At 49.6% G+C, this 17,781-nt stretch overlaps 2 protein-coding genes across 7 annotated transcripts; one reads left to right on the top strand and one right to left on the bottom strand.

Annotated features, from left to right (window-relative positions):
- The first annotated feature begins 429 nt into the window (after positions 1-429).
- On the top strand, positions 430-6,131 carry OGG1 (8-oxoguanine DNA glycosylase). Of its 6 annotated transcripts, none has more exons than XM_070390632.1 (7): positions 430-451; positions 755-862; positions 1,194-1,441; positions 1,990-2,169; positions 4,242-4,423; positions 5,217-5,367; positions 5,505-5,876. In XM_070390632.1, exons 2-7 carry the CDS (start codon positions 756-758, stop codon positions 5,651-5,653), a joined length of 1,017 nt encoding a protein of 338 aa, XP_070246733.1. In that variant the 5' UTR covers positions 430-451; position 755; the 3' UTR covers positions 5,654-5,876. The 6 variants fall into 6 exon arrangements, 5 of the variants coding, with proteins under 5 accessions (XP_070246733.1, XP_070246734.1, XP_070246732.1 ...); XM_070390633.1 differs by lacking the exon at positions 430-451 and having other exon boundaries at positions 568-862; positions 5,505-5,554; positions 5,818-6,131; XR_011468067.1 differs by lacking the exon at positions 430-451 and having other exon boundaries at positions 568-862; positions 4,242-4,436; positions 5,505-5,553.
- A 40-nt stretch (positions 6,132-6,171) lies between these two features.
- Positions 6,172-17,405, bottom strand: CAMK1 (calcium/calmodulin dependent protein kinase I). Its single transcript, XM_070390636.1, has 12 exons — positions 17,291-17,405; positions 14,734-14,848; positions 12,903-13,034; positions 10,829-10,903; positions 10,581-10,719; positions 9,697-9,823; positions 9,527-9,602; positions 8,738-8,850; positions 8,071-8,149; positions 7,887-7,974; positions 6,473-6,590; positions 6,172-6,366 (listed from the first exon to the last, which is right to left on the bottom strand). Exons 2-12 carry the CDS (start codon positions 14,814-14,816, stop codon positions 6,284-6,286), a joined length of 1,113 nt encoding a protein of 370 aa, XP_070246737.1. The 5' UTR covers positions 14,817-14,848; positions 17,291-17,405; the 3' UTR covers positions 6,172-6,283.
- Between the last annotated feature and the right edge of the window lie 376 nt (positions 17,406-17,781).

The raw sequence follows: 17,781 nt of genomic DNA, 5'->3' as shown, positions 1-17,781 counted from the left end.
TGTGTTCGGGTCCTGGTCCGGGTCCGAATCCCAGTGAAGAGGAGCTCATCGGAGGAGGACCTAGGTAAGCGAAAAGCAGACTAGAGAGGCGCGGTGGAGAAAGGCTCTGAAGATGGCGGGGGATAGGATTTGGTTGTGCGGGCCGGCAAGCCTGACGACATCAGCCAGTGAGGACCGGGGGCCTGAGGGCCCCGGCCGGTGGGGACACGATGGCCCGCCTAATGCGGAGGGAAGGGTCAGCGGCGAGCCCAGCGCGCGCTAACCGCTGAGAGGCCTCGGGAAGGCCCGCCCAGCGCCGCCACGCCCGTTCTCATTGGTGCCTCGTATTTCCCCGCGGATTGGCTACCTCTAAAACGGACTTGCGCCCTACTTCCGGTGAGGCTTCTCAGGAAAGGCCGGAACAGTGCGCTTGCGCGCGCGTCCCAAACTACGGCCGCTTCGGGGTACAATGGTGAGCGCGCTGGGGCGTGGGGGGCGGGAGGTTTAGGGCGGAAGGTGGGACAGAGTGGAGGGGGCGGGACTTTGGCGGGTGGTAAGGGGCGTGGCCTTCGAGGAGTGGTAGAAGGAAACTGGGCGGACCTTATACAAACATTGAGAGGCGAGGATTTCGTGCAGTTGGACGAGGCCTTCGGTGAGGGAGGCCTTAGGTTCGTGGTCTCTTCGTGGGCGTGGTCTGCTGGTAGCGAGTAGATCTGGTTCTGAGTGGGCGGAGCCTGATACAGAAATATTAGCCCGCTCCCTTTTGCCTGCTTAGCATGGGGCATCGCACTCTGTCCTCCGTCCCGGCCCTCTGGGCCTCCATCCCCTGTCCACGCTCTGAGCTGCGCCTGGACTTGGTTCTAGCTTCTGGACAATCCTTCCGGTGAGTGACCTTAGCCTGAAGCGCAAAGTTGGGTGTGATGGAAGAAACCTCAATGTATGAAAGAGGAAATTGAGGCAGGGGTGGAGAGCCTGTTACCTTTTTTTTTTTTTTTTTTAATAGCCGGTGATTGTTGTAAGGGTGGGAAAATAGTTGGACATAATAAGCCTGTGCAGTGTTGTGAGGATCACATGATATAAGTGATGTAAAATAAAGCACTTTTACTTTACAAATGATAAATCAGTTTTATGTATGGAAAGGTTGTGGGATGGGAGGGCCCCAAAGGTTGCAAGAAGGGAAACTGCGTGCTAGGGCCCTGTGCCTGGGGTCTCAGGTGGAAGGAGCAAAACCCTGAGCACTGGAGTGGCGTGCTGGCAGACCAGGTATGGACACTGACCCAGACCGAGGAGCAGCTCTACTGCACTGTGTACCGAGGGGAAAAGGGCCAGGCTGGCAGGCCCACACCAGGAGAGCTAAAGGCCCTGCGCCAGTACTTCCAGCTGGATGTCAGCCTGGCACAATTGTATCGCCATTGGAGTTCCAAGGACCCCCACTTCCAAAAAGTAGCTCAGAAATTCCAAGGTAAGTATAGAGCCTGGGACAGGGTTTGGGTTGGGGTCATTGTAGTTTGGTTAGGTCAGTCAGTTTCACCATCTGTAAAGTGGGGATTATATCTACCTCATAGGACTTTATGAGGATTAAATGAGCTAATACATGTGAAGTGTTTAGAATAGTGCCTGACACCTAGTAATTATTATTACTGTTATGATTGTCCTGCTGATCACCATCATGGAGTGACAAGGATATTGAGCCAAATTCTGGCTGTGTGACCTAGGGCAGGGGACATCATTCATTCTGTAAATATTACAGAGCACCTGCTATGTGACTGAGGATATAGCAGTGAACAAAGTGGACACAAATCCCCACCCTCATAGTGCTTACATTGTGGCTTATCTGTGGAATGGGATGATGACCCAGACCTCGCAAGATGCTATGGGGAATGATGTTGCTTTCTCTAACAACTTTGTCCCTCATTCCCCTGGGAGCCTACATGCCTAGGATCTGAGGGTGAGAGGAGGCCACTCCTGACAACAGGTGCTTCTCTTACCCCCTGCCTTTCTGATCTTCAGGTGTTCGACTCCTACAACAGGATCCCATCGAGTGCCTTTTCTCCTTCATCTGTTCCTCCAACAACAACATTGCTCGCATCACTGGCATGGTGGAGCGGCTCTGCCAAGCCTTCGGACCTCGGCTCATCCAGCTCGATGATGTCGCCTACCATGGCTTCCCCAGCCTGCAGGCCCTGGCTGGTGAGTAGGTGGGTGCCTGCCGAAACACTCACTAACAGCTTTCAGAGTCTGTTCAGTTCTCTCCTGGTCCCCATCTCCCATCTCAAAGCTTCTTGCCTTCCCAAAGACTGTCCTCATCCAGAATCACCCTGCCTGGTCCGATCAGCCCCAGACATACCTCACCCTCCCTATCTGTCCCTGAAAGGTCAGCACCTCACTACTCTGTTTTTTGCCCCATGGTTTCAATGCCTCATCAGAAAAACATCCATCTGCAGTGTGTTATAGGTTGGGGTTAAATGCATATGCTTTTTTATTTTATTTTTTTAAGAGAAAGTTTATTTAGAAAGTCATAGATGTAGAAGTGAGCTGTAAAAGAAATGGGATCAGGAAACAAGTTACAGAGGCAAAAGAAGGACCCTCAGAGCTTAGGAGAAAGAGAGAGGCAAGGAAAATGCACCTTGGCAGAAGTGGGTGAGGAAAGGCACCAGCATGCTCCATTGAGAGAAACCTCTACACACATGTTCTGGAAAGAGAGTGCCTTAGTCTGAATCCCAACTCTGGCACTTATTTAGCCTCTCCTCTGTTTCCTCATCTGTGGAATGTGATAATAACTTATCAGAGTTGTCACAAGACTTGAGTAAAAGAATACACATACTGCACCTAGTACATTGTTTGGCCTATGGGAAATACGCAGAAAATTCAAGTTGCTATCTCTATAGTGAATCCAACAATTTTGTATCCAGGAACACACATTCTTTACAGCAGTCCTGTGAGGCAAGTTTTACAGAGATAAGTATCTCTATTGGCAGAAGTGAGGACCAAGTTAGGGGAAGTGCTTGGAGAATGTATAGTAAGGAGACAGCCTGCCTGGAAAAAAAAAAAAAAAGAATGTTTTTGGTGCTTAGAAACCCAGTCTTGTACCTTAGCTTCCAGCTTAGTATTCATAAGAACTCAAGAAATTCATCGCCGAAACCGGTTTGGCTCAGTGGATAGAGCGTCGGCCTGCGGACTGAAGGGTCCCAGGTTCGATTCCGGTCAAGGGCATGTACCTGGGTTGCGGGCACATCTCCAGTGGGAGATGTGTAGGAGGCAGCTGGTCGATGTTTCTCTCTCATCGATGTTTCTAACTCTCTATCTCTCTCCCTTCCTCTCTGTAAAAAATCAATAAAATATATTAAAAAAAAAAAAAAGAAAAAAGAAATTCATTCACCTCTTCAGGCTTCTCTTAACTTGTTTGTAGGACGGGGATAACAGTTCCTATCTAGAAGGGTGAGAGGGAATAGAGCAATCATGAAGCGGGTTTAGAGCACAGGAGTTGGTGTTTCAGATCCAGGTGCAGATCCCATCTCCACCATGTCCTTTCTTCAGGTTACTTAACCTTTTCTAAGTCATCGTTTTGAAATAGGAAAAACATCTGTGAAATAGGAAAAACAGCCCAGCCAGTGTTGCTCAGTGGTTGGGTGTTGACCTATGAATCAGGAGGTCAGGGTTTGATTCCTGGTCAGGGCACATGCTCAGGTTGTGGGCTCGATCCCCAGTAGGGGTCATGTAGGAGGCAGCCGATCAATGATTCTCTTATCATTGATGTTTCTATCTCTCTCTCCCTCTCCCTTCCTCTCTGAATTCAATATTTTTTTTAAAAAAATAGGATAAAATACAGTACTATTATCAGGGTCCTTGAGAAAAATGAGTGTGATAATGTATCCAAAGCACTTTGTCCGTATTTGATAACCAGCACTTGATCATAGAAGCTCTTGCTATTATTATGACTATTAGATCATGGGTGTGAACAGCCCTTTGGAAAGGTTAAGAAACTCAGTTGGGGAGTTCCTCCAGGGCAGGAAGCCCTTCTGAGTCCCTGCTCCAGTGTCCAACACATAATAGGTGTTCAGAAAACACTTGTAGAGGGGTAGAACCCAGACCTTAACCCTGTCCTTTGCACATGCAAGTATCCCAGGGTCTCCCAGAGGGTGGTGAGGTGGGAGAGGGGTGCTTAGGAAAGCATTCCTGTGGGGTGGAGGGCTCACACTAGCCTGAGGACATAAAAGGATTTGAGGATGCCTGATCCTGCTCCTTTCCCCACCCTCCTACAGGGCCAGAGGTGGAGGCTAAGCTCAGGAAGCTGGGCCTTGGGTACCGTGCCCGCTATGTGAATGCCAGTGCCCAAGCCATCCTTGAAGAACAGGGGGGGTTGCCCTGGCTGCAGCAGCTGCGCAAGGCCCCCTACGAAGAGGCCCACAAGGCCCTCTGCACCCTGCCTGGAGTGGGCACCAAGGTGAGGCCTCAAGGTGAGAGTGGTCTACCCTCAGACCACTCATGTAGAGAGTAACAGAGCAGGAGACAAGGCAGGCCTGAGAGCTGGGTGCAGGCTCAGCTTCTGGAGGCAGAGCAGGAAGAAGAAATGATACAAGCAGATATTTTATTAGAGAAAATGCAAAAAGCGTATAAAGGACATTATCCTTTGAATGCATTTGTAGAAAGGCCATTTGTTCTGGTGCACATATACACTGCTATATATATATACACAGAAATTTCCTGAAGGAATCACAGGAAACTTAATAGTGGTTGCCTTTGGGAAGACACATAGGAAGGTATTTCTACTTTTATTCTTCTTATGAATTATATGTACTTATGAAATTTTTTCTTTAATTTCAACAAGAGGATTGTGAATCCGACATTTATTGTGTTCTTCTGTAAACTTCTCTGCAGTTTTGTTTAAAGAACTTTTTTTTAATGGACTCTGAACTTCACTCTAACATTAAGTCTTGTTCTGCTTCTTCCTAGCCATGTAACTTGAGCCAAGTCACTTTACCTTGCAGAACCTCAGTTATCTGCAAAATGAATATAGTACCAGCTTCTTTCCAGGTTATGAGAAATTGGCCTACGTTGATATTCATGCAGTAGCACTCTCATCACATCTGTATTTAAAATTATTAATAGTTGGTATATAATGATTGAGAATATAGAATAATAATAACCTCAGAGTGGAGGAGGAAGTATAGCTGGCTTTGGGGCTAGAAGCAGGATGCTGCCTGAATCCTGCCATTCCTCCTCTTTTTCTGTCAAAGGTGGCCGACTGCATCTGCTTGATGGCCCTAGACAAGCCCCAGGCCGTGCCCGTGGATGTCCACGTGTGGCAGATTGCCCAGCGTGACTACAGTTGGCACCCCACAACAACCCAAGGCAAGGGTCCAAGCCCCCAGGCCAACAAGGAACTAGGTAAGGAGAGAGGGAGATGCCAGGGCTGGCAGTAGGCTGAGGTGGTAGAAACTTCTCACCTCTCTCCCTAATACCCCACCACTGTGGATGGGGAGTGAGAGGGGCCAATTTGTTTTGCCTCATTATCTCTGATTTAGGAAACTTTTTCCGGAACTTGTGGGGACCTTATGCTGGCTGGGCTCAAGCAGTGAGTATACCTAGGCTTCCTTTCTTCCAGCCTAGACCCCATAGGACTTCTCCCCAAGCCCTGGCCCAGGGACTCTTCTATGGCCTCTGCCCTAGGTGACCCTAAAGGATTCTCTACCCTCCATCCCCAGCCCTGACTCTAGTGGATTTGTGTTGCCCTGGACCTGCTCCCCAGTAATTCCATTTCTCCCCACACTACCACCAGCCTACCAGCCTAAACCCAGTGTACCCTGTCCCCACATAGACTCTTCCCCCTGCCCCTAGGTGCTGTTCAGTGCTGACCTACGCCAACCCCACCAAGAGCCACCAGCAAAGCGCAGAAAGAAATCCACAGGGCCCGAAGTCTAGGTGGGGGCACAGGACAAAGGGATTCTCCCAATACCTTTTCCCTCCATTCCCCATACTCTCCTCCATCCAGACTCATGTGGGGAAGGGGGCTCCATGCAACTACCTCAGGGGCCAGACTCCCTCAAACCAAGCAGTTTGCATAACAGTGTGGGGTGGGGGCGTTATCTGTGGAGACAAAGCTACCTTTGGTTTTATCCTCTTCCCTTTATTACAAGAAGGAACAATAAAATAGAAACATTTGTATGGAAAATGCAGTGGGGGAGTGGTAGGAAAAGGGGTGGGGTGGGGTTGGGTGGAACAGGGTAACCCCAGTTTAAGGAGAAGGGGAGCAGTCTGCCCCCAATCTCTCACACTAGGGGATCCTGACCCTGGATCCAGGGACCTAGAGTTGGGGGGACAGCCTGGGGGACATTTCCGGGCCTGGCTCCACACAGCAGTCGCGACAGCAGCAGCCAGCCACTGGCCCTACATGGGGAGAGAACATACTTGGCTGTAGAAGCAGACCCTCCACTCCAGCCTGGGTGCCTCTTCATGGACCACCCATACCCTTCCACAGAGTCCTGGTCCTCACCCCCAGCTGCTGGTGTCAGCAGCTCCCCGTGGCTCGCCGTCGGTCCCTGCCCCTCCTGGCTGGTGCCCAGCTGTAGCTTCCTCATGTGCCGCACCACAGCCGTGGCATTGAAGGCTTGCTGTGGGAAGAGGGGGAGAAGGGACTTTTGAGAGAGTGGGAGATCATGGGGCAGGTCTGGCAGTGGGATTCTTGCAGTGGTTCTGTTATTTTCAGGTGTTATTGATTGATCCCCTAAAACCACCTGAAATATCTGCAAGCCTTTATTAAATTATATTCAGCCACATTACGTATTTACACACACATATACACACATATATAAAAAGTATATAAACAGATATGTAACTTTATATTTACATAATAGCAAACACAATATAGCATATTTCAGGCATTGTTCTAAACACTTTACATAGTAATTCATTTAATCTTCACGGAAATCTTTGAGGTGAGCACTACTAGTGTCACCATTGTCAAAGGAGGAAACTGAGGCACAGAGAGGTTAAGTAACTTTCCCAGGTGTGTATATATTGTTATTTAACATATCCCCTGAGATGTCTCCATAAAACCTTCAAATTCACCATGTCCAAAACCAAAGTAATCCCCTAAGGCAAGTATCAGGCCAGCCCTGACATCTCTCACATCAATATCCATTCTACCATCACTTCTTGTCAATCCCACCTCCTAATTGACTCCTGGACCAACCACTATTCTCTGTTCCTGTTGCCTCTGCTCAGGTCCAGCCCTCACTGTCTCCGGCCTGCCTCTCTGCCACATCCTCCTAAGGGGTCTCCAAGCCTTCACTCTGTGCCTCTCTCTGCATCCTGAGAGCCCTTTCTAAAGGGCAAATTCCTGCTGAAAATCCTTCTAGGGCTCCTCAGCATCGTTAGGATCAAGTCAGTGTTCCTCTGTGGCATTCGAGACCCTAAGCACCCTGGGCCTGCATCTCCAGCCTGGGCCCCACATCCCAGAAGCCCTCACTGCCCCCAAAGCCCTTCCAGTACAGCCACACTTAGCACTGGCACTTCCTTGAATGTCTGCACTTTCTCTTGTTCTTGGCCCTTTGTACATTGGTTCCCTCTGCCTTAGACATTATTCTACTATGCCTGGCTAATTCCTACTCAGCTATAGGTCTATAAGGCCATCGCCACCTTTATGCCCTTCCAGGACCCTGTAGGTTGGATTAGATGTCCCCCTAAGAATTATATACTGTTCTCCCTCTAGACTTGGAGGTCAGGGACCCTCACTGGAATAGAGTAGGTGCAGGGAACGTTGAATGAATGAAAGGTTCTTTGGTAAGCATCCTGAGCAGTTACTGTGTACCCGACTTGGTGCTAGGTGTTGTGCAAGCTGAGGCATGGTTGCGGGTAGGGAGGAATCCTGGGGAGGCTGGGACCCAGGACTAAGACTGTGGGCTCACCTTCCACTTGCTCTTGGCAAAGTTCTTCTTGATCTGCTCACTCACTGACTGGTGAATATTCTTATCTAGAGCCGTATCTCCTGCAATCCTAGGGTAAGGGTATGTGGAGGATTATCTGTAAAGGCAGAGGCAGGCCTGGGGGCCCCAGGCCCTACCCCAGTTCACAGCTCATGGAAGCTCTCACCATGGGTGCTGCAAGGCCTGCTCACAGGTGAACCTCTTCTCTGGATCCTTCTCCATCAAGTGCCTGATGAAATCTTTGGCTGAACCCCCAAGACAAAAGTAAAGACAGAAAGAGCATGGTAGTGCCTGTGGACACCACCAAAACAGAACCCACCCCCTCAGGTCTGGCCTGGTATCCAAGCAAGATGAGTGGCCAGATTTGTTCATGCACCGTCTCACCCCACCTGTTCTCTTTCTCTAAGCCCTCCACACACCCCAGCATTCCAGCTTTCTCCTTTTTCCCTTAAGAAAAACTTGTTCTTAGAAGATTCTACTCAGTGTATTCACACTGTTGTGCAAATGATTGATAATGGTTTCACAGGTTTGCCTCCTACTAGGAGGCACAAAAGGACAGATGAAAACATTTATGTGGTGTTTTAGGCATTAGGATGTCAGTGGAGGGAGGGGGGGATATTTTCAAAAATACTATGTTTGAAGACTGAATGAATGAATGCCTACAAGTTTCTCAGATCAGGGCCAGGCAGAGGGAAGTGCCTGGGGAGGTTGTCTCAAAGACAGCTCTTAGTCTGGGGCCCATCTGACTTAAGGAAGGCAGTGAGGAGACCCCAAAGCAGATGAGGAAGGCACCAGAGGCAGGGCCCAGGGGAAGAAGGCAAAGACCCAAATACCAGAGTCAGAGATGTCGTCCCAGTAAGGAGAGTCAAACTCGTACTCGGCCTTCAAAATCTGTTCAAAGAGTTTGGCATCATTCTCGTCATAGAAGGGGGGGTAACCGCAGAGCCTGGGCAGGGAGAAACTCATCCTCATTTTCCATTTTCAGTGTACCCACTGGCTCCTGGATGGAGCTTCGGGGTAGTCCCAGGGGTTAGGCAAGACCCACAGGAAGGAGTTCCCCCTTTTACAAAGGGGGCTGAGGGAATCTACCCCTCTCTGCCTTGTTCACCCCGTCCAGTTCTACTTTCTATTCCTTAACATGCCACCATCTTTCCTTCCTTGGGGCCTTTACACTTGCTATTCGTGTCTGGCTCACTCACTTCATTCAGGATGCCACTCAAATGTCACCTCAGAGAGGCCTTCCCTGACCTTTTCATCTAAAATGGCATCCATCGCCCTCTCCCTACCCTGCTTCATTTTTCTTCATAGCACTTTTTACCACCTGACATTTTATGGATTTAGCTACTTGTTGTTTACTTGTTTATTTACTTGTCTCTCTGCCCTACTAGAGTGTCTGCTCCCTGAGGGCAGGCACTTTGCCTGTTTTGTTCTCTGCTAAACACCCAGTGCTTGGTGCAATGTCTGAAACATAGTATCTATTGAATGAAGTAATATTAGTCATTAATTGGTAGACAAAAATGTGGAGGTCAGGAAGGAAGAAATTGCAGAGGAGAGGAAGAGAGCAAAGTAGGGGAGAAGAGAACTCTGGAGCCATACACCCCAATGGCCAAGACCCCACTCACAGGATGTAGGCAATTACTCCAATGGACCAGCAATCCACTGCCTTGCTGTAGGGTTTCTGGGCCAGGACCTCAGGGGCTATGGAGGGAAGAGGACATGGTGGTGACAAATCTCTGCCCTGCAGCTCCTGGTTCCTCCCCTGCCCATGGTCCCAGCCCAGGGCCCTCCGCACCCACGTATCCCGGAGTCCCGCAGGCCGTGGAGAGTACACTGCCAGGGTCCTCCATCTTGGAGAGGCCAAAGTCAGAGATCATGATCTTGGAGTCTTCATCCAGGTTGTAGTACAGCAGATTCTCTGGCTTAGAGGGCAGGAAGGAGGGGAAGGGGCAGTCAGAGATGGCCAAGCACCCCCTGCGAAACAATGGGCCCCCCAAAGCCCCTATGGCTTCACAGCTACTATCTTAGTTGGCGGCACAAGAAACTCAAGGAGGTTCTCAAGGAGGTTAAACGTTCTAGAAAGGAAAAGAACCATGAAGATGTGGGAGGGAATTTTTCTGTAAACCTCAGGTATTTACTGTGAAGCCCTAAAGAAATAATATTTGAGCACCTACTGTTTGCCACATCTTGTGCTAATGCTTGATTTCATTGCATCCTTACCACATCGCTAACAGGCCAGTCTGAATAATCCCACCTTACAGATGAGGAAACCGATGCCTTGAGAGGAAAAGTGCCTTTCCTGAGAACCTACAGTTAGGGAGTAACAGGGCCAGGATTCAAACTAGATCTGGCCTTCTAGACTGGAATGAGATGTACTACCCAATGTGAACTTCATAATCTCTGAGAATTAGGATTTCGGGGGTTTCTAGATTTTTTTCATTGTGTTTTGCTCTCCCAGCCAAGTTTTCTACAAAGAGCAAGTGGGCATTTTATTATAAGAAAAAGACACAAGCCATTATTTGGATAAAATGACAGTAGAGTTCACCTTTGTTACAAGGTCCATCTTGCAGATGGGAAGCCAAGGTTCAGCAAAGGGGTGAGAGTTACCCAAGGTCTCACAGTGAGTGTGCAGAGCCCCCACCCCTGGGTGCCCCAGCTCATCATACCCTCACACCTCACCTTGAGGTCCCGGTGTACAATGCCCAGGTCGTGCAGATATTTGACAGCATCCAGCACTTGGAATATAAGACGGCTGGCGTCCCGCTCTGTGTAAAAGCCTTTTTCCACAATGCGGTCAAACAGCTCCCCTCCTGACACCCTGCAGCAGGGAACAGGGCAGTCTGGCCAAGAGAGCAGGAGAAGCAGGGAGGCTAGGAAGGGGGCAGCAGAGAGAGGTGTGATGAAGGGTTAGAGTGGAGGCTACTCACAGCTGCATGATGAGATAGAGGTGGCCCCCACTCTCATAGATGTCATCCAGGGCAACAATGTTGGGGTGCTTGATCCTGAATAGAGAAATGAGGTGGATCAGAGCTGAGGACAGCTCAGCCACCTTCCCACCTTCACCTTGAAGGACCACCGCTTGAAATCTGGGTAGGATAAACCGAGGATCTGGATCCCAAAGGGAAAAGCTGATTTACCACAATGGGTTATAATGTATTAGAAGGCAGTGGAGCATAGAGATAAACACTAGACTCTGGCATTGGACAGACTTGGGTCCAAACCTGCCTCTACTACATGCTATTTGGGGACAAGTCTTTTCACCTGACAGTGCTGATCAACATGATTTTAAAAAATTTTCTGTGTTGGTAAGTCTGTCAGTTTACACGACACCAGGGGCTTTATCTTGCTCACCACTGTACCTCCTGCACCTGGTGCAGATTAAGTGCTCAGGAACATTCACTGAATTGAGTGTAACCTCTCTGAGCTTCAGTTTCTTATCTATATACTAGAGACCCAATGCACGACATTCGTGCAAGAATAGGCCTTCGCAGTCCTGGCTGCCTCAGCCCTCGCAGCCCCGGCTTCATTTGAAAGGTCATCTGGGTGGTCGTTCCGCTATTTGGTCGATTTGTATATTATGCTTTTATTATCTATATATATAGAAGCCTAAGCAATCCTTATGACCGAACAACTGGAATGACTGGTCGCTATGATGCACACTGACCACCAGGGGGAAGACGCTTAATGCAGGAGCTGTCCCCTGGTGGTCAGTGCACTCCCACAGCCAACCTCCCTTGGTCCCTCCCCCTTGGCTGGCCAACCTCCTGTGGTCCCTCCCCCTGGTCAGGCCCCAGGCTGGGACGAGGAACTGGGGGTGAGTGGCGGCGGACGACCAACCTCCCATGGTCCCTCCCCCTGTCCCTCCCCACAGCCAGCAGGCCCTGGTGGTGGTGTGGCAGTGAGGGAAGGAGGAGGGGGGGAACTGTGTGGTGGCAGGGCACCAAAGGTGGTGTCGGTGTCCAGCATCCATTCCTTCCACACCCGGCCTGGCGACTGTCACCTCCTCTCCCAACCTTGTCTGGCCCCTGATCCTAGGGACCCCACCCGTGCACAAATTTCATGGACCAGGCCTCTAGTTATAGATATAAAAGCCTAAGCAACCATTACGACTGAACAACTGGTCGTTATGATGCGCACTGACCACCAGGGGGCAGATGCTTAACTGGATGAGAAGGCCCTGATTGACCCTGATCGCAGGCCAGGCCAAGGGACCCCACCTGTGCATGAATTCGTGCACCGGGCCTCTAGTCTATAATATGAAGCCAATGATAGTACTTCCTTCAAAGACTTAGGGTGAAGATCACGAGATAATGCAGGTAATGTAAATAAGATGCTTGGCATAGTGCCTGGCACATAGTAAATGCTTTAAAAATATACCAGTGATGGTGATTGAGCTTAATGGAAGACTTGCTGTGTGACCTTTGACAAGTTCTTTGCCTTCTCTGGGCCTGTTCCCTCACCCCTACCACCAATAGTAGAAATGATCATTTTGTCCCTGCACAGGGTGGTTGGAAAGCTCAGGGAAGAAACTGGAAGTGAAGATTCTTTTAAGTTTTCTAGTGAGGCAGCAAGTTTCATATCAGCATGAGCAATTCATAGACCAGGTGTTGTTGACTTAGTCAGAAGGTCAGCACATAGGCATATTTGACCTTGTTGAATAATGGCTTTTTATGTTGGAAAACTTGGGGTAGGTCTAGCGATAACACCAGTGAGATACGTGGGTTCAAGCCCTGCATAGAGTTGATCTTTAGACCTGATTGAACAGATTAAACCTCTGTAAATAAGGACATCTTAATCTCATCCGTCATGTTAGCTATTGTGCCAGGCACTTGAAATAAAGGACCACTTATGCTGTCCACAACCTTGACAAGTGGAGATCATTACCCCATTTTATAAATGAGTAATTTGAGGCTCAGAGAGGTTAAATGCTTTGCCCAAAGCAGGGGTTAGATGGAGATGGAAAGGGTCAATCTGGGCAGGGACAGGCTATGGCTCACGCACTTGTGCAGCACAGCAATCTCATTTTCCATGCTGCCCTCCTTGCCCTCCAGAGCCTTCTTGGCGATGCATTTGATGGCCACCAGCTTCTGAGTCCTTTTGTCTTCTGCCAGGATTACCTCTGAGAAGGCCCCACTGCAGGGAAAGGTATTCATGAGACAGGAACCTGGAACCCCAGTTTCCCTCCATTTTCTATGGGTTTTGTGACCACCTCTGGACCAAGGAGGTGGGATGAGACTCCCCATCACTCATCTGTCCTCTAGTGCCAATCGGAGTAGTCTGTGCCCTGGCCACGGTAATTGGGTCATGTGATGCAAGCCAGGTTATTGGCACTGAGAATGTGGTACTCTTTCCTGCTAAGTTGGTAGAATATAAGCCTGGGAATAATGGTAGTCATCTTCTCACCACTTGGTGAGAACCTGCTTGAGAATGAAGCCAGCACAAAGGAAATCAGAGCTGAGAAATAGTCCAAGACAATTTCCTGATAACATAATGTGAGCCCCTGGATCCAGCCATGCCTGGGCTTTTTTATTATGTGCATGATTGACTCCTTTTTCTGCTAAAGCCAATGTGAGTCATGGCTAATTTAACACCCTTTAGAACCTTAAAATACCATCCGCATTACCTGGAAACTGTTTATAAATGCAGAAATTCTGCTCCCACCTCAGACCTACTAAATCAGAATCTGCATTTTAATAAGATGCTTAGTGATTTGTATGTTCACTGAAGTTTGAGAAGCAATACTTTACAACAGGCTCCTAGAAAGAAACAAACTCAGTTGCAATGGAGTTCACTGATTAAGGAGGATTTACTAGAGTATTTTTTCTACAACGTTTTGGATAATAGGTCATAAGTCAAATAAAAGCATCTCTCATGGTGAAATCTCAATCATCAGGTAACTAGTGACTGTGATAGTCTCATTGCTGGTTTCCAGCCCTGTTCCTCTCCAACTAACTCTCCACACTGTGGTCAGAGTGACCATCTTGAATTGCAAACCTGTCAAAAAGTCTTAAATGTCTTCCTGTGGCCTGTGGGATAAAGTCCAGCCTCCATAGTTTCAGGCATTGTTCTAAACACTTGTATGACCTGTTCCCTTCTCTTCTCCAGCCTTTTCCACTCTTCCCCAGTCTCTGATGATAAGCTCCACCTGACTCTACTCCTTTCCACACAAAACATGCCTCCGAGCCTTTGCTTATCTATTCCTTCTGCTTGGAATGTCTTTCTCTTTCTCGGACAAGTACACTCCTACCCATCTTTCAATACCCAGCTCTAATGCCCTCTTCTCCAGAAAGTATTTCCCCAGGCAGAAGCCACTGCTCTCTCTGGGCTCTACAGAGTCCTCATTCTCTTCTTTAATTGGAGCCCAGCATGCACCCTGTTGGCATTTCCCATGTGTCTGTTTCCCTCACATGTTTGAGAACAACTTGAGGGCAGAGACCAGGTTTGAGTTATTTCTGGACTCCCAGCACGGAGAACAGAGTCATGCCCAGCTGTAGTTGCCAGACATAGGCCAGAACTCCCAGCTCTTGGCAGCAAGTTGAATAAACTGGCTCCTTCATTCTCCCCTACTTCCTTCTCTCCATGGGAACCCAGAGCTATGCGAAGAGAAGCTCCTGTTCTATCCACTGCCGGCCAGAAATAAAAAGCCAGTATCAGCCATGGCAAGGCTGCCATAGGGCTGGGCTGTAGGAAACAGGAAGTAGTGATCAAGTGACCAGAGGAAGCACCACCCTGGACTTAGCCTTCCCAGCCAACCAGGCCAAAAGTGAAGACCTTCCCAACCCCACCCCTCAGCTCGGGGACAGCCCCCATTCTCTCCTGCCCTGAGACTCACGTTCCCAGAACATCACGGAAGTCGTAAATGTCCCTAATGTTCTCCGCCTGCTTCCAGTTGGGGCCTTCCACTGCCCCCGGCATGGCCCACTGCCCCCCAGCCACAGCCAGGGCTCCTAGAAAGGGGAATGGAGGGAAAAGACTCAATAAGGCCCAGACTTCTATGTACTAGGATCCCCATTCTGTCATTCAGGCTGCATCTATTCATTCTTTGATTCATTTATATGACAAAATCATTTAACAAACATTCATTCATTCACCAGTCATTTATTCATTTAGAAAACCCTTATGCCTAGACGAAAATCCTTCATGGTGGTAGCAAAATTCTTTATTCAACAAAGTCATTCACTCATTCATTCATTTATTTAGCTCACCTCCCAGTTCCTCCCTCTCCAAATCCAAACACCCCACGAGACCCGGGCCTCCCAAAGGACAGCAGAGGCCTCAGAACAGCTTGTAGTGGCACAAAACCCGGGAGGAACCCCCTGGCCCCAGAACCAGCAATGTCCCAGCCCCACCCTTGGAATTGCTGGGGTGTCTCCTCTCCCTCCTCCTTCTCCCCACTCAGCCTCTCGGAAATCAGGCTTCCGGCAGCCAGGGCTTTCAGCAATATCTCAGCCACAGTTTTAAATAGCTCCTTTTGCATAGTTACCATGGCAACAGCAGCCACAGCTGGAACTCGCCAGGATTCCTATTTCCCCCTTCCCACCTGACTCCCTATCTGGGTCTTAGCAGCTCGAGAAATGGTCTCACCCAGCCTGTCCCCTCCTGACTTCACCTGACCCTGATCCAGCCTATACCTTATTCTGCTGAGATCCCATCTGCAGGAGAGGATGGGAGTTATTTCTCCATTTATCAGATGGCAAATTCGGAGACAGAGGTCCAGTTTCCCAAATGAACCCCTGCTGGGGCCCAACTAAGTTTGCTGAGGGCAAAGGCCTTAGAGGGGTCCTTCCTGGATAGGAAGGCCTGACCTCAGCTGGTCCTTCCAATATGCAGCCAGACTGGGCCCATTCAGCGAACATAACCTCTCAGTCCTATCCCAGGCCCACAAAGGAAGAAGCTGAAACAGTCTAGCATGCTGTAACCTCAGGGAAGGCACTTTCCTTCTCTTTGCCGGAGAATGTGGGGAAGGTGCCCTGACTACAGTCTCTGGTGTGAGATCCCACTCCTCTGATGGGACCTCCTTCCAAGGAGGGCCTGGCCAGCCACATCTTCAGAAAATGAGACTTGATGGTAAGCTCTAGAGCAGTGGTTCTCAACCTTCCTAATGCTGCGACCCTTTAATACAGTTCCTCATGTTGCAGTGACCCCCAACCATAAAATTATTTTCATTGCTACTTCATAACTGTAATTTTGCTACTGTTATGAATCGTAATGTAAATATCTGATATGCAGGATGTATTTTCATTGTTACAAATTGAACATAATTAAAGCATAGTGATTAATCACAAAAACAATATGTAATTATATATGTGTTTTCCGATGGTCTTAGGCAACCCCTGTGAAAGGGTTGTTCGACCCCCAAAGGGGTCGTGACCCACAGGTTGAGAGCCACTGCTCTAGAGGCAGAGTTTTATTATTTATTTATTTATTAGAGGCAAAGTTTTAAAACACACCTGGAGGCTAGCACATACAACCCTCACCATTTCAAACATGTCCTTGTACCCAGACACACCACAGCAAGCCCCACCCACATCTCTAAACCCAAACACCTGCCCACAGATCCAGCACACTCCATACCCAGATACCGACACCTGATAATATATGCACACCCAGACATCAGCACATATATCCAAACACATGATCCCCCCAGACATCCTCATGCCTAAACATCCCTCCCACAGATCCCTCTCACACCTTGACACACATCTGTATGTACCCAGACCAGATGATACCCAAGAAAACAACACACTCATCCATCACCTGTATACCCGACATCCCAGATTCACTCATATCCTTCACTCTCCAGTTCCAATACACTCTAAGCTCCAATACTAGAAACCGAACCCCAACAACTTACACACTTACCTTCAAACGTCCTCGGCACAGTATCATATACCCCACCCTCCACTTTTACTACCTTTTGAGATACCAGCATGCACAACACCTAGACACATATCTGCAACAGAAACACTGATTACCAGACATCCCCACCCATAAGGACACACACCAACGCACAGAACTCTGCATCTGATCCACATGCCTGTGCTAAGACATTAGCACACCCCAACACAGCCCCTCACATCTCTACCTCCAAATGCCCAGTCCTTCCACATTCAGGCCCAGCTGCTGGTACACACACTCACACACACACACACACACACACACACACACTCCGCCCCACCTTCCTCTATTATCCATTCAGTTCCCTGCTGGTCCTAGGGCAAATGTAGTGGGGAAAAGGCCCACCCAACCCTGCCCATCCAGAGTCCAGCCAGCCTCGACACCCCCTCTCCTCCTTGGGGGAGGGCATCCAGCGGCTGCAGGGTTCGGCCACCCCTCCTAGGCGCCCAGGGTTGAAGGCGGGACGCCCCCGCTGCCCTCCCCTCCAGTACCTGCAGATGCCCCGCCTCGGGGCTGGCTGCGAGGCCCAAGGTGGCTGGCGCTGAGCTCCCGCCAAGGTCCGCAGTCGCTGAGCGCCTGGCCCGCCCGCGCGTTCTCTCGCTGGGACTCGGCTTGGGCTCAGCTGGCTCCCTCCGCCCGCCTGCGGCTCTGATGTCAGTGGAGGAGGAGCCTGCGGCGGAGGGACAAGGGACTAAGAAGCGAGACTCAGCTCCGGGGCTGGGGAAGGGGCACGGGGCGGGGGAGAAGGGGGGCGGAGCCGAGGGGATCCCTAATACAAGGCAGATCCTCTGCTGGACTCTGCCCGCCCTTCGTCTCCGGTAGGACCCCCATTTCACAGAGGGGTCAACGGAGGCCCGAAGAGATGAAGGGTTCAAAATCAGCAGGTGGTCAGAGACGAAGCCGGATTCAAACCCAGATCTGTCTAATGCCAGAGGCTGGCCAGTTTCACCCTGTCGCCTCATAGAGTTTCAGACCAGTCTGG

Source organism: Myotis yumanensis, unplaced genomic scaffold, assembly GCF_028538775.1.
Source record: "Myotis yumanensis isolate MYYU_CA2020_CCGP unplaced genomic scaffold, mMyoYum1.0.hap1 SCAF_14, whole genome shotgun sequence".
Classification (NCBI taxonomy): domain Eukaryota; kingdom Metazoa; phylum Chordata; class Mammalia; order Chiroptera; family Vespertilionidae; genus Myotis; species Myotis yumanensis.
Note: the sequence above shows the minus strand (reverse complement) of the source record. Positions and strands in the feature narration are given on the sequence as shown.

Coding starts and splice junctions, on each gene's coding strand:
- CAMK1 (XM_070390636.1), bottom strand. CDS start 14,816: ATGCCGGGGGCAGTGGAAGGCCCCAACTGGAAGCAGGCGGAGAACATT. Junction 9,824..10,580: donor TTGTACACCGGGACCTCAAG/GTGAGGTGTGAG, acceptor CTGCCCTCTAAG/CCAGAGAATCTGCTGTACTA. Junction 8,851..9,526: donor GGAGTAATTGCCTACATCCT/GTGAGTGGGGTC, acceptor CTCCCTGCCCAG/GCTCTGCGGTTACCCCCCCT.
- OGG1 (XM_070390632.1), top strand. CDS start 756: ATGGGGCATCGCACTCTGTCCTCCGTCCCGGCCCTCTGGGCCTCCATC. Junction 1,442..1,989: donor AGTAGCTCAGAAATTCCAAG/GTAAGTATAGAG, acceptor TCTGATCTTCAG/GTGTTCGACTCCTACAACAG. Junction 5,368..5,504: donor CCAGGCCAACAAGGAACTAG/GTAAGGAGAGAG, acceptor TCTCTGATTTAG/GAAACTTTTTCCGGAACTTG.